This window comes from Lampris incognitus, chromosome 18 (assembly GCF_029633865.1).
Source record: "Lampris incognitus isolate fLamInc1 chromosome 18, fLamInc1.hap2, whole genome shotgun sequence".
Classification (NCBI taxonomy): Eukaryota; Metazoa; Chordata; class Actinopteri; order Lampriformes; family Lampridae; genus Lampris; species Lampris incognitus.
The window spans coordinates 6,370,954-6,387,070 of NC_079228.1; the positions used below are offsets into that span (position 1 = coordinate 6,370,954).

The 16,117-nt window shown below is 49.8% G+C and overlaps 1 protein-coding gene across 1 annotated transcript in view; it reads left to right on the forward strand.

Annotated features, from left to right (window-relative positions):
* The window catches only part of thsd7aa (thrombospondin, type I, domain containing 7Aa), a 169,823-nt gene extending 154,167 nt beyond the window's left edge, over window positions 1–15,656 (forward strand). Inside the window, exons 23-28 of the mRNA XM_056298137.1 lie at window positions 3,838–4,011; window positions 4,339–4,434; window positions 7,430–7,512; window positions 10,489–10,702; window positions 11,999–12,086; window positions 15,161–15,656. Of these exons, the coding sequence (XP_056154112.1) occupies window positions 3,838–4,011; window positions 4,339–4,434; window positions 7,430–7,512; window positions 10,489–10,702; window positions 11,999–12,086; window positions 15,161–15,248 (743 nt within the window). The 3' untranslated portion in view covers window positions 15,249–15,656. The remainder of the gene's footprint in view (window positions 1–3,837; window positions 4,012–4,338; window positions 4,435–7,429; window positions 7,513–10,488; window positions 10,703–11,998; window positions 12,087–15,160) is intronic.
* Window positions 15,657–16,117: the final 461 nt, after the last annotated feature.

A 16,117-nucleotide genomic window follows, 5' to 3' on the forward strand; every position in this document is an offset into this window, starting at 1 on the left:
GCACAGGACAAGCCGGCAAACCATTTACTACTGACCTCAGCACAAGACAAGCCAGCAAACCATTCACTACTGACCTCAGGACAGGACAAGCCAGCAAACCATTCACTACTGACCTCAGCACAGGACAAGCCAGCAAACCATTCACTACTGATCTCAGCACAGGACAAGCCAGCAAACCATTCACTACTGACCTCAGCACAAGACAAGCCGGCAAACCATTCACTACTGATCTCAGCACAGGACAAGCCGGCAAACCATTTACTACTGACCTCAGCACAAGACAAGCCGGCAAACCATTCACTACTGACCTCAGCACAGGACAAGCCGGCAAACCATTTACTACTGACCTCAGGACAGGACAAGCCAGCAAACCATTCACTACTGACCTCAGGACAAGACAAGCCGGCAAACCATTCACTACTGACCTCAGCACAAGACAAGCCGGCAAACCATTCACTACTGACCTCAGCACAGGACAAGCCAGCAAACCATTTACTACTGACCTCAGCACAAGACAAGCCAGCAAACCATTTACTACTGACCTCAGCACAGGACAAGCCAGCAAACCATTCACTACTGATCTCAGCACAGGACAAGCCGGCAAACCATTTACTACTGACCTCAGCACAAGACAAGCCAGCAAACCATTCACTACTGACCTCAGGACAGGACAAGCCAGCAAACCATTCACTACTGACCTCAGCACAGGACAAGCCGGCAAACCATTCACTACTGATCTCAGCACAGGACACAAGCCAGCAAACCATTCACTACTGACCTCAGCACAAGACAAGCCGGCAAACCATTCACTACTGATCTCAGCACAGGACAAGCCGGCAAACCATTTACTACTGACCTCAGCACAAGACAAGCCGGCAAACCATTCACTACTGACCTCAGCACAGGACAAGCCGGCAAACCATTTACTACTGACCTCAGGACAGGACAAGCCAGCAAACCATTTACTACTGACCTCAGGACAAGACAAGCCGGCAAACCATTCACTACTGACCTCAGCACAGGACAAGCCGGCAAACCATTCACTACTGACCTCAGCACAGGACAAGCCAGCAAACCATTCACTACTGACCTCAGCACAAGACAAGCCGGCAAACCATTTACTACTGACCTCAGCACAGGACAAGCCAGCAAACCATTCACAACTGACCTCAGCACAGGACAAGCCAGCAAACCATTCACTACTGACCTCAGCACAGGAAAAGCCAGCAAACCATTCACTACTGACCTCAGCACAGGACAAGCCAGCAAACCATTCACTACTGACCTCAGCACAAGACAAGCCGGCAAACCATTCACTACTGACCTCAGGACAGGACAACTGGAGGAACCAAAAATAATTCCCCTCTATCACCTCGCCGCCACACCGAATTGCTATAGACTCCAACGTTAACACTCTGCTATAGCAAGACAGTTCCAGGAGCAGGATTAACCACAGTCACAGCTGGAAGTCAGCTCAGTGACTACAGTAAAACATGTCCCATGGCTCAGCTGTGTTTTCTTACCGTTGTATCATGAATGAAAGTTAATCAGAGCAGCCATTCACCTTCATGCACTTTATATCAAGACAACTGATGGTTAAACACATCTGAAGTACACTGCTCAAAAAAATAAAGGGAACACATAAGCAATGCAATGTAGCTCCAAGTCAATCACACTTTTGAGATATCAACCTGTCCAGTTAGGAAGCAACACTGATTTGTGAATCAATTTCACCTGTTGGTAAATTGTCTAATTTCCACCAGGTGGAAATTAGACAATTTGCAAGACAACCCCTATAAAAGGAATGGATTTGCAGGTGGTGACCACAGACCATTTGCCTGTCCTCATCTTTTCTGGCCGATCTTTGGTTAGTTTTTCATTTTGCTAGTGCCCTCACCACTAGAGGTGGCATGAGGCGGTATCTGCAACCTACAGAAGTTGCTCAGGTAGTGCAGCTCATCCAGGATGGCACATCAATGCGTGCTGTGGCAAGAAGATTTGATGTGTCTCCCAGCACAGTGTCCAGAGCATGGAGGAGGTACCAGGAGACAGGCCAGTACACCAGGAGACGTGAAGAGGGCCGCAGGAGGACAACAATCCCGCAGCAGGACCGCTATCTGGTCCTTTGTGCAAGGGGGAACAGGAGGAGCACTGCCGGAGCCCTACAAAACGACCTTCAACAGGCCACTAATGTGCAGGTTTCTGCTCAAACAGTGAGAAACAGAATGCATGAGGATGGTATGAGGGCCCGACGTCCACAATCGGGGCCTGTGCTCACAGCCCAACACCGTGCAGCCCGATTGACCTTTGCCAGAGAACATCTTGGTTGGCAGATTCGCCATTGGCGCCCTGTGCTCTTCACAGATGAGAGCAGGTTCACACTGAACACATGTGGCAGACGTGAGAGAGTCTGGAGACGCTGTGGAGAACGTTCTGCTGCCTGCAACATCCTCCAGCATGACCGGTTTGGCGGTGGGTCAGTGATGGTCTGGGGAGGCATATCCTTGGAGGGCCGCACAGACCTCTACGTGCTAGCCAGAGGTACCATGACTGCCATTAGGTACCGGGATGAGATCCTCAGACCCATTGTCAGACCATATGCTGGTGCAGTGGGCCCTGGGTTCCTGCTCATGCATGACAATGCTCGTCCTCATGTGGCCAGAGTGTGTCAGCAGTTCCTGTATGTCGAGGGCATTGATGCTATGGACTGGCCTGCACGTTCCCCAGACCTGAATCCAATCGAGCACCTCTGGGACATCATGTCTCGTACCATCCGCCAACGCGATGTCGCACCACAGTCTGTCCAGGAGTTGACCGATGCCCTGATCCAGGTCTGGGAGGAGATCCCTCAGGAGACCATCCGTCGTCTCATCAGGAGCATGCCCAGACGTTGTAGGGAGTGCATACAGGCACGTGGAGGCCACACACACTACTGAGCCTCATTTTGAATCGTCTTGAAGAATTTCCACAGAAGTTGGATCAGCCTATGTTCTCATTTTCCACTTTGATTTTGAGTATGATTCTGAATCCAGACCTTAATGGGCTAATGATTTTGATTTCCATTGATCATTCTTAGGTTATTTTGCTCTAAACACATTCCTCTGTCTAATAAATAAAGATTTTCAGCTGAAATATTTCATTCATCGAGGTCTATATTGTGTTTTTAGGTGTTCCCTTTATTTTTTTGAGCAGTGTATTTTAATAGGGGCTTTGAACTGATGACAGCCTGATATCTGTCCTTTCATGACAGACTGTCACTTTCCTGTGAGGGTCTGCCTCGGAGGCTGCACATCCACAGCCCGACAGGCAAAACATGTTTATTGGGTAGATTTTTTAGCTTGAGCCCTGCATATTAAAAACCTTTTTTCCCATGTTTCCCATTCAGTCAACTTGGGTGCTGGGTACAAGTCTTATAATGGCAGGAAAAACACTGTTTTTTCTGTCCGTGTGTGTGTGTGTGTGTGTGTGTGTGTGTGTGTGTGTGTGTGTGTGTATTTATTTCTCTTTTCCCAGTAAGCGAAAAAAGGGTTTGTGGCCAAGCACCGGAGAAGGGGACATACTGACATCTGTACTCTACTGAGTGCTCTTGTCTAGTTTTGATTTGATTGTAAGCTCTGCTTTCTGACTCTTCCCCAACCACAATTCTGCACAGTGCCAATCATTTTTGAGGGAAGCTGGCATTTGAATGGCTGTACACACATTGTGTGCAATAACACCGTGGTAGCTTTCAGCGGCTGAATGAATTTTAATTAGACTTTTTCGTCTTGATTGGATTAAGCTCTTGATTGCTGTGTGGTGATGTTTTGCGGTGCTTGACACCCTCTGTGTTCTCCTCAGGGGAGTGTTATCTGACGGACTGGACTGTGTGGAGCCCGTGCCAGCTGAGCTGTATCGGCGGGGATGACTTGGGCTTCGGCTCGGTCCAGGTGCGATCCAGAGCAGTGCTGGCTCAGGAGCCCGAGAATCTGCTGCAGTGTCCAGAGCAAGAGTGGGAGGCCCGGCCATGCACAGGTCAGTCCAGTTTAGTCAGTCCCACTGGGATCCACAAAGGAACATGTGAGGTCGGTTTCAGACACAAACGTCAAGTCCATTCCTGGTCGAAACATGCAGTTCTGTCCGTTGTTGCTCTTTGACCCAACTAAAACCTTCTGTGAAGCTTACTGTAACATGACATCAGTAAATACTGACAAGCTAAGAGGTAAAGTTTGTGTCTGCACAACACATTCTGCAGTCAGTACGTGTCAAGCAATCAATACCTTTCATGTTGACATATATCTTTAAAGCGCAGTCCAGTTTGTACTACCCATGTACTGTAGTCTTGACTGTAACTCTCTGCAGAGGGCCAGTGCTTTGAATACAAGTGGAGGACCGGGCTGTGGAAAAGCTCATCTCGCCAGGTGTGGTGCCAGCGCTCAGATGAACTAAATGTCACAGGTAGGAACAGTTGCCTTGGCTAATACATCTTCCTACCTGTTTGCTATTACGCTGTTGACGGTTCCCTAATGACGTTCCCAGAGAATTGGGTCTGTTTACCCTCTGACACTTCACGCTAGCCCCTCTAGCATGAGCATCCATCCATCCATTATCCAAACCGCTTATCCTGCTCTCAGGGTCACGGGGATGCTGGAGCCTATCCAGCAGTCGTTGGGCGGCAGGGCAGGTGGGGAGACACCCTGGACAGGCCGCCAGGCCATCGCAGTGCCCACACACACGCACACGCACATGCACACACACACGCACACACACATATTCACACCTAGGGACAATTTAGTACGGCCGATTGACCTGACCTACATGTCTTTGGACTGTGGGAGGAAACGGGAGCCCCCGGAGGAAACCCACGCAGACACGGGGAGAACATGCAAACTCCACACAGAGGACGACCCGGGACGACCTCCAAGGTTGGACTACCCCGGGGCTCGAACCCAGAGCCTTCTTGCTGTGAGGCGGCCGTGCTAACCACTGTGCCACCGTGCTGCCCGAGCATGAGCATATTCCATCTAACCATGACTTATATCATACAAGCCACCTCTCAGGTTATGACGTGATGAAACTGAAGGGATGCACACGGGACCCAGGTTAGTTACCACAGTGTTTCAGTGAGGGTCTTAGCAGCTTTCTAATGTGCAGGTCTCATGCGGTACCGAGGAGGCTGATAAAGAGGTTATTTTAAGCCTGTCTCCTTCAGCGTGCAAACCTCACAGATCGGTCTCCAAACATTCCTTGACAGCATGGTGCAGTAGACGTTTGGAAAATGTGGTTCTAATCCAAAAGAGTCACAAGTTTAATCCCATTGTCCATCATATGTCAGCTTTCGGCTCAGTGCCAATAGCACTACCCTCCAGTTCCAGCCAGCATCCTTATAATCATGTCACTTATCATTTCCAAGAGGTGCTGATGTAGTGAACCATATTATGATGTTTCCCTGCTAGGTTAGCACGCAGTGCTGCTCAGGTATTAACAGAGCACATGAGCAGTGCTGGGGAGGGCGCTCATGTGGTTTGCTGAGCATGCCATCGATGAATGTTCAAGAGCCTGTGATAGATTACCATATTTTCAGATATATATTTTAATATCTTTTGCAGATGTATGTTTGAATATCTGGTAGTTGAATCATTTTCAGTTGCTCTCTATCGCTCTCATCAGCTCTCTGCATGTACCAGCTACACATAGTATGCTCAGTGGCCATGTGTTGTTGTGTTGTTCCTCACTCTGCACATGTCTCTGCCCGGCATCTGCAACTCAGCGCCACCTAGCATGAACCTGACTAGCGGGGCAACTTCCAATGAAAGTCAAACCCTTTTTTTTTTTTAAGGATTTTGCCCCCTTTTTCTCCCCAGTTGTACCCGGCCAATTACCCCACTCGTCCGAGCCGTCCTGGTCGCTGCTCCACCCCCTCTGCTGATCCGGGGAGGGCTGCAGACTACCACATGCCTCCTCCCATACATGTGGAGTCGCCAGCTGCTTCTTTTCACCTGACAGTGAGGAGTTTCACCAGGGGGAAGTAGCGCGTGGGAGGATCGTGGTATCCCCCCCCCCTTCCCCCTCGAACAGGTGGCCCGACTGACCAGAGGAGGCGCTAGTGCAGCGACTAGGACACATACCCACATCCAGCTTCCCTCCCGCAGACACGGCCAATTGTGTCTGTAGGGACGAGCCCCGGGGTAGTCCAACCTTGGGGGTCGTCCTCTGTGTGGAGTTTGCATGTTCTCCCCATGTCTGTGTGGGTTTCCTCCGGGTGCCCCGGTTTCCTCCCCCGGGTCAAAGACATGTAGGTCAGGTGAATCGGCCGTACTACATTGTCCTTAGGTATGAATGAGTATGAGTGTGTGTGTGTGTGTGTGTGATGGCCTGGCGGCCTCTGCAGGGTGTCTCCGCGCCTGCCGCCCAATGACTTCTGGGATAGGCTCCAGCACCCCCTGCGACCCTGAGAGCAGGATAAGTGGTTCGGGTAATGGATGGATGGATGGGACGCCTCACCAAGCCGGAGGTAACACGGGGATTCGAACTGGCGATCCCCGTGTTGGAAGGCAATGGAATAGGGCGCTACGCTACCCGGACGCCTGAAAGTCAAACCCTGCCCCTATCCCACACTATTATACTAACAGCTGTTCTGGTGAGAGCAGCAAGTCATGCTAAATGAAGTGCTGCTCAGTTTACTTGTGATCTTTCCTCCTTCGTCCTGGCAAATGAGTATTGACTGATGCCAGTCTGCTGAAAATGAATGCTTAAAAAACTGTCTCTTGCCTCTAGCTGCTCTGTTATATAGCAGTGACATGACAATATGATTTTCCCAATGGCTACCTCTTGAAGAGAAATGTTCTAGAGTTGTTTTTTTATTTCTTTATTCAGCATAGATGGGGGAAACAGAAGTGTCAGCTTTAATGCAGTAGCGCATCGTACAAAGTGCAGATGATTCGTGAGGGACAATGAAACTCTGCCTCGATATGTAAGGTGTTCTCACGCCTACATGCTTTAAGTCTTCATACAGCTGTCTGCTGTTAAAGAACAGGCTTCATCTGTCTGGATCGAGTGGACTCTTTAGTGCTTTTCACACAGGGCTAGTTAGTGGATTATTCCAGCATCACGCCACACACGCACCGTCATTACAATGAGCTGACTCTTAGCCAGGGTTGTTTTCAGAGAGAAGAAGAGACAATGGGAAGGAAGGAGGGATGGAGAGAGAGATAGAGACAGTGTGTGAAAGAGGTGTGGCTGCTTGATCTTGGTGGCCTCCAGCACAGAAAAACTGGAGAGGTGTAACAAAAGCAGCTGAGAATCTAGGCCGCATGTATAGTGCTCATGTGTTTTGGTGGAAGACTGTGAGGACTTGCCACCATGACACCACTCACACTGCTTCTTCAACCCCTCCTTCCATTCAGTACTGACACAACGGCCTGCAGTCAACCTTTAACCTTTCACCCTGCAGGTGGATGCCCAGTGACGACCAAGCCAATGGCTGACCGGTCCTGTGACCCGCCCTGCGACAAGCCACGTTCCTTCTGCACAGAGGTGAGTCTGGGGGCAGTTTTCCCTGCAGGTTGGAATGATGATAATACGGAATTCCAGACCGCTAGTTTCTCCACGCCCTGTGTGGAGAGGTTCTCCAGGCCCTCTGTGGAGAGGTTCTCCAGGCCCTGTGTGGAGAGGTTCTCCAGGCCCTGTGTGGAGAGGTTCTCCAGGCCCTGTGTGGAGAGGTTCTCTAGGCCCTGCGTGGAGAGGTTCTCTAGGCCCTGCGTGGAGAGGTTCTCTAGGCCCTGTGTGGAGAGGTTCTCTAGGCCCTCTGTGGAGAGGTTCTCTAGGCCCTCTGTGGAGAGGTTCTCCAGGCCCTGTGTGGAGAGGTTCTCTAGGCCCTGTGTGGAGAGGTTCTCTAGGCCCTGTGTGGAGAGGTTCTCCAGGCCCTCTGTGGAGAGGTTCTCCAGGCCCTGTGTGGAGAGGTTCTCCAGGCCCTGTGTGGAGAGGTTCTCCAGGCCCTGTGTGGAGAGGTTCTCCAGGCCCTGTGTGGAGAGGTTCTCCAGGCCCTGTGTGGAGAGGTTCTCTAGGCCCTGTGTGGAGAGGTTCTCCAGGCCCTGTGTGGAGAGGTTCTCTAGGCCCTCTGTGGAGAGGTTCTCCAGGCCCTGCATGGAGAGGTTCTCCAGGCCCTCTGTGGAGGTGATAGACATTGTGTGGATGCTTTCCACATGATGGAAACCAAACAAAAAGGGAAGTAGTAATACAGAGAAAATCACCGCAGTCCCCTTCACTCTGGCTGGGCGTTGCTGCCTGTTGTTGAGTACTTCCCATTATCCTCTCTGAATGCACCTCTGAATGTATATGTGGGAATATAGCATAGCTAGCTAGCTAGCTAGATAGATAGATAGATAGATAGATATGATTATAAGATGTACTTTATTAATCCCTGTGGAGAAATTCATCCTCCTAATTTAACCATCCCAATACAAACTGGAAAGAGTGGGCCACCATGTGGCTAGAAGCAGCGGGCAGCTGCAGCGTCCGGGGACCAACTCCAGTTCTTTCCATTGCCTTGCTCAGGGGCACAGGCAGGAGTATTAACCCTAACATGCATGTCTTTTTGATGGTGGGAAGAAACCGGAGCACCCGGAGAAAACCCACCGCAGACACAGGGAGAACACAGAAAGGACCTGGGATGGCCTGGGGTTCATACCTTCTTGGTGTGAGGCAACAGTGCTACATCTTAGAGAGAGAGAGTGGTTATATATAGAGAGAGACAGAGCTGAAATTCAAACTCTCAGTATGATCCATTCCTATGTAGAATTATAATAATTAGAGGAAGATCACATGGACTTTGGGGTAAGCCCTGTGGGAATTAGTTTCCACCTCAGAAATGCCTACACTTTATGAGACAAAAGCTCACTTGTATTCGAAAACTGAACACTACTAATTGGTTCTCTTCTCTCCAGCTATGGGAATAAATTGAGAAAGTGGCTGCACTTCCCTAGACCATAAGCATGGCTGAAATGAGTCATTAACTTGAATGGTATATCTTTTTAAGTTGTGTTTTCATCTGTTTTCAGTAAATCCTTCATTCTTGAGCAGCGATTAATGCAGAGGGAATGTTGTGTTTCCAGCCCATCGTGAGGGAGTATCACATACCGGTGTGTTGACTCCTATTCGAAGCTGTGTCTTTGTTCTGAGGCTGTGTGTCTCTACTAAATTAAGGCTCATAAAAATAAGAATATGATGGCATCCTGCGCATAATATTCTTCATAAATTTTATGAGTCCATTATAATTCTGTTTATCCTCTTTCAATGTTGTATTGTGTAAATTGCGTGAACACAACATCCATTGCACGCTGTCTGTCTTAGGAGAGAGATCCCTCCTCTGGTGCTCTCCCTGATGTTTCTTCCTATTGTTTCTCCCTGTTAAAGGGTTTTTTAGGGAGTTGTTCCTTATCCGATGAGAGGGTCTAAGGACAGGATGTTGTGTTGCTGTTAAGCCCACTGAGGCACATTTGTAATTTGTGATATTGGGCTACACAAATAACATTGACTTGACTTTACTTGACTGAGTTTCCCGTAAACAATTGAGGAGAAGTGCAAATGGTGACTGATTGGAGAAAAATCATTAACAGCGATGTTCAGACCCGGTGGCTATAAAATGTCCACCCGTGAGTTCGGGTTGATTTGCGGCTGACATGTCCAACGTGAGGATGTTGTCTTAAGTTTCCGTACGAGAGCAGCAGCCAGCCGGATCCCTAGTATGTTCAAGACTCTGCTGGGAAAGACAGGGTCTGACTCTGACTTGGATGACACCGTTTTAAGTGGAGCGGCGATGAACAGAAGCGGTAGTGAGGAGTATTCCTACAATTATAATGCGTCTATATGAACATTAGCATTTCTACCCCCACTGGGTGTTGAATACAACCGCTTCTAGAATAACACTGACGGGGCTAAACTGCACCGTGCCTCTTTTCTTTGTCTGCCACCGCCGTTATGCAAATGACAGCCCCGTTTCTGCTGCTGGACGTATGCTGCCACATGACTGTTACATGGCAGATTATCCTCCAGAGATTGTCGGGGGAAGAGAGAGGACCCCTGTGGCGAGCCGACAGGCTGGCAAACAGAGTCGGGGATAAGCCAGATCTGTGGGAACTGGAAGGAACCTCTGGTCTAGTGGGCAACCTACTACAACCTAGCATGTCACCTTTCAAAACAGGCCGCAGGCTTTCACACTTAACAGATTTATGAAAGATTTCCATCTGGTGTACCTTATTACACGGTTGAGCACTTACATGTTTTCTTCTGAAGTTGAAATTTATATAGAAGCTTTTTAAGGATGGCGGTGTGATCACAAAGCTGTCCATGTGGGGTAATGGTTCAGTCCATTTGTGTCTTGATGCATGCTCACTAGGCCAGGTAAGAAAATCAGAGGAGGCTGAATCGGTTCATCTGGACACAACGTTTATATCCGTGTATATCCATACATATATAAGTCCATTTATGTTGGCCCTCTCCTTTGTTTCTGAGGCGGGGGTGTGTGGCTGTGAGGAGGGCTACACAGAGGTCATGACGTCAGATGGCCTGCTGGACCAGTGTACCGTCATCCCTGTGTTGGAGATCCCCACAGCAGGCGACAGCAAGGCAGACGTCAAGACCATCCGGGCCTTCAACCCCACCCAACCTGCAGCTAGCCCACCGGGCAGGGCCGGACGCACGTGGTTTCTGCAGCCCTTCGGTCCAGGTAGTGTTGTACATAACAGAGTTGTGCTCTCTTGGAGATACGCTAGTGGACACTAACAGCCAAAGTGGGTAACATTGTTGGACTTTGTGCCTTTGATGTAACCTTACAGATTTATGAGTTCATAAACTAGCATATACACAGCAGGAGTGTGAAGAGCTGCTGGGGGACTCCGTGCCGCTTAGTCGCTGAATGTAACCCTCTGCTGCCCCCTTCGGTTCAGAGAAGGAACTACATACCCAGTGTTTCCAACTTCATATTCAAGTTACTCAAGTTACAAACCATGTAACCAGCAAAATGATAGGCCAGTTTGTGGCTAGTGAAATGGGTAAAGGTAAAAATAAATACAATATAGTTAGATAATTGGCTCAAAATATGATACAGATATATATTTGTATGACATCTTTATGATGCTTAAAGTAAGAACAAAACATATAGAAGGAAAATGCTTTTCTGAATGTACATATTACATCTAGGCAAATGTATCTTTGGGTTGCTGAAGCGTCATGTGATGTAGACTGAAAGGTTCAGGCTACCGACTCCTGCATGCGTGACAAACCCCGGACAGGCCCCTCCTCGCGGTATTGACCGGACTTCACTGGTGGAGTTGGCGTAACCTGGGCAGCACTCAGCTGGCTAAAGCCTAGCGGGACCGCGGACTGGCGTTTATAAGAGCCCCACACACCCCTGGCTCGTAAGTGCCTCACAAGTGGGCAGTCCGGACTCCCAATCCGACCATCACTTGGGTGCAACCTGTGGCGGATCCCATCGTCTTCACTCTCGTGTTGCCACGGAACCAGATCCTCCCAGGCCAAGCAGTGTGGACCAGCGTCACGACCTGATCACCACTTTAACCAAGGCTTTAGCGAACGGCTCCAAGAGTTTTTCAAGGATCGTGCTTTACCCATCTTCGTTTGAAGCACACATGTTAATCTCTTGGAATGGATCCTCGGACACGAGAGACGCCAACGACGATCTAGGCAAATGTGCAATTATGACAAGGCATTAAAATTGTGTAATTGCATAGGGGCAGTAGATGGGTCATATAAACATGCTAACAAGATATGTAGATATTGACTATGCTGTGCATATGACTGAGTGTATAACAACACATTGAACCATCTGGTATTTGCGGTGCAGTGTACCGTCAGCATAAAAGCCAAAGTCAGTACGTGGCAATGGAGATCACGAGCTGAAGAGACATTGTTCATGAGTCTTATGACCTGTGGATTTATGGTTAGTTAGCCTGCTGTATGCATGTTTTCCACTAACTATCTGTGTATATGTTTTGCCCTTCAGATGGCACGCTAAAGATGTGGGTTTACGGAGTCGCAGCAGGAGTGTTTGTTCTTCTTGTATTCATAGTCTCCATGACATACTTAGCATGGTAAGTTACCTGTCTGACTGACACCTGATACCTGTCTTACTCACATAAAGTTTTTCGGCCTGTACATGTCTTTCTTTGCTGTGAATCACTTCTGTTCATTCATTCATTCATTCATTAAGCCATTTGTTCATTCATTAAATTCAGTTTTTCTTTGTTTTGGGGTCACTTCTTCATTTGTTCCTCCATCTCTTTTTTTTCTTTCCCTTCTTCCAATGTCATCCTCTCCACTCAGCCATTACTGTTGTTGCCTTCGCTCCAACTCAAACCCAAAACCATCCTCAGATGGGGCTTACTGGATGGACCGTAATGGCCATACTGTGCCTTACACGTGTCCTGACTGCCAGAAACTAGAACAGGATCAGTTGCAGCAGCAAAGCCAGCAAAACGAGCAACAGGAAAAACTGCACCAGCTACGTCAGCAACAGCAGCATCTTCAACCACTGCCAGCACCGTTGCCACAACACCATCAAACATCATCAGCACCTCAACAACACCAACAAACATCATCATCACCACATCAGCAACACCAACAAACATCATCACCACATCAGCAACACCAGCAACAAACATCATCATCACATCAGCAACACCAGCAACAAACATCATCACCACATCAGCAACACCAGCAACAAACATCATCATCACCACATCAACACCAGCAAACATCATCATCACCTCAACAGCAGCAGCTGCATCAACAACAGTTGTCTCCGCCCCTGTTACAGCCACAGCCACATCACTTTGAAACACTCATCACTTAGTCGTCCCACCCTTATTGTGGCACCTGAGGTCTTGCAGCTCCCTACTATCCACTTCACTCGGCATCTAAAAGTCCCGTCTCTTTTCAAGTGCCTGTCAAACCATTTACCCGGAGCGGTCTGTGGAGGTGAGCAGTCTTGAATGGAAACCTAAGAATCTTTTGGTTTATTTCAGATGTGAGCTGACATTTGCTACAGCCACTGAGCGGCGTCGTAGAGCTATAATGGAAAGTTTTACAAATATTTCCAAAATATAGATCCGGCTCCAGTAATATTGCTATTTTGTAAGCAAAGTCATTGCAGTTGCTAATAGCTAAAACTTTGCTTCCTATAATTTATGTTATGAGTTGAAAGTGGGTGTCGCTGTATGTAGCATTACATATCTCGCTATGTGTGCTCAATAATCCAGCTAAGAAGACCACAGGAACAAATCAGTTTGTCACTAAACATTGTGTCCAGATGAACTGATTCAATGCTCTGTGATTACATATCTCACTTAAAATGTAACCACAAGCTGTAAAAACCGGGACGCAAAGCCCCTCGGCAAAGTCAAAGAATTGTTATGTATATTAATTCATGTAATCTTCTGACCATACTGTAGATTTTAGAGTTTTCTCTGAGCTGTTGAGTTAGAATCAGATTGTTAGACTCCTGCAGGGAGCTTCCTCCTCAACAATGTTGGAGGTTGGTGAAATTAATTCATGTCTGAAGGCAAAGCTGCCTGCGTCTGTCGGATGGAAGATCATCCATCCAACATCTCAGTGTGTCAGGCTGAGATGTTCACCAACCACGCCTTTGTTCATCTCTCACACTTTCATGCAGGACAGGTTTGGGCTGTTGGATTTTATTATAACGAGCATGAATGAGTAGACTCGCTAGCCGGTTGGCTAACGGGCCGGGCCCTTTAGTCAACTGGTTAACGTAGTCGCCCATGGTGCGGGAGACCCGGGTTTGTGTCCTGGCTTCGGTAGTTCCCAGCTGCCCCCAGAAGTCACTACATTATCATTCCCCCAACACTGCCCTGTACAATACTCCTGTATATATTGTGCTTATTTTGTACACTTTATCACATGATACGTCATTTCTCTGAGGTGTGGTTGGGTTTGGCTGGTGTGGTGGTGTCAGAGGCTGGTGTGGTGGTGTCAGAGGCTGGTGTGGTGGTGTCAGAGGCTGGTGTGGTGGTGTCAGAGGATGGTGTGGTGGTGTCAGAGGATGGTGTGGTGGTGTCAGAGGCTGGTGTGGTGGTGTCAGAGGCTGGTGTGGTGGTGTCAGAGGCTGGTGTGGGTTTGGCTGGTGTGGTGGTGTCAGAGGCTGGTGTGGTGGTGTCAGAGGCTGGTGTGGTGGTGTCAGAGGATGGTGTGGTGGTGTCAGAGGCTGGTGTGGTGGTGTCAGAGGATGGTGTGGTGGTGTCAGAGGCTGGTGTGGTGGTGTCAGAGGCTGGTGTGGTGGTGTCAGAGGCTGGTGTGGTGGTGTCAGAGGCTGGTGTGGTGGTGTCAGAGGCTGGTGTGGTGGTGTCAGGATGGTGTGGTGGTGTCAGAGGCTGGTGTGGTGGTGTCAGAGGCTGGTGTGGTGGTGTCAGAGGCTGGTGTGGTGGTGTCAGAGGCTGGTGTGGTGGTGTCAGAGGCTGGTGTGGTGGTGTCAGAGGCTGGTGTGGTGGTGTCAGAGAGAGACAGCTTTGGATTGAAGTGAAAGGCTAATGAAATTTGCCATTTTAAGGCACTCTGCAAAAAAATAATGTAGTTTACCCCTTAAAGATAGAAGGTGGCGGGGCGTCTGGGTGGTGTGGCGGTCTATCCCGTTGCCTACCAACACGGGGGTCGCCGGTTGGAATCCCCGTGTTACCTCCGGCTTGGTCGGGCGTCCCTACGGAGACACAATTGGCCGTGTCTGCGGGTGGGAAGCCGGATGTGGGTATGTGTCCTGGTCGCTGCACTAGCGCCTCCTCTGGTCGGTCGGGCGCCTGTTCAGGGAGGAGGGGGAACTGGGGGGAATAGCGTGATCCTCCCACGCGCTACGTCCCCCTGGTGAAACTCCTCACTGTCAGGTGAAAAGAAGTGGCTGGTGACTCCACATGTATTGGAGGAGGCCTGTGGTAGTCTGCAGCCCTCCCTGGATCAGCAGAGGGGGTGGAGCAGTGACCGGGACGGCTCGGGGGAGTGGGGTGATTGGCCAAGTACAACTGGGGAGGAGAAAAAGGGGGGAAAGGACAGATTGGGAACATCCTGACTTGTAACTGGAGGTGCGGTGCTTCCTGTGAAGCGGTGCTGGGTGGAGGAATGTGTGTTGCCTAATGTTTCGATCTTCTCTTGCTTCTAGCAAAAAGCCAAAGAAACCACAGAGACGTCAGATGAACAACAGACTGAAGCCCCTGACCCTGGCGTATGACGGCGATGCAGACATGTAGAGGTCTGCAGACATGTAGAGGTCTGCAGACAGGTAGAGGTCTGCAGACAGGTAGAGGTCTGCGTGATGTCCCCGGGCTGCCGACAGGCTCCTCTCCCCCAGCGGCTCGGTACCTGGAGAAGACTGTGGACTCATGTTGACAGGAAGAGCCACCTCAAGAAGCAAAACCGAGTCAAAAGCGAATCCACGTCTGTCAGCAGCCGAGGGTTTTCCTTTCTTGTCTTTCAGTTGACGTTTTATACTTTGTCTCACTGGAGCCTTTGCAAAGTTTTTTATCTTCCTACTGAAGTCTGCCTTTGTTTCTCTGCCGTTTGCTACTGCCGGTCAAGTTGTCTTTCCAACTGGAGGCTGTTGGAGAGGGCCACGTAAACACAAGCGGCTCAGGGTAAAAGCACAACCCTGTGGGAGCCCCCTCTGCACCCCCCCCGCTGCACCCCCTCTGCTGCACCCCCCCCCTCTGCACCCCCCCCTCTGCACCCCCTCTGCACCCCCCCTCTGCACCACCGCTGCTGCACCCCCTCTGCACCACCGCTGCTGCACCCCCTCTGCACCCCCCCCTCTGCACCCCCCCCTCTGCACCCCCTCTGCACCCCCCCCTCTGCACCCCCCCCCTCTGCACCCCCTCTGCACCCCCCCTCTGCACCACCGCTGCTGCACCCCCTCTGCACCACCGCTGCTGCACCCCCCCTCTGCACCCCCCCCTCTGCACCGGCGCTGCCCGAGGACGCCCCGCGGGACACTCGCCCTTCTTTGTCCCACTTCAAACTCTTTTTCTACACTGCATCTTTTTTCCGAGAACGGACAGAAACGTGTCACGACGTTCAGAAACCCTCCTTTCTTTGCCTGCCTCTCCCTCGCTCCCTTTTTCAG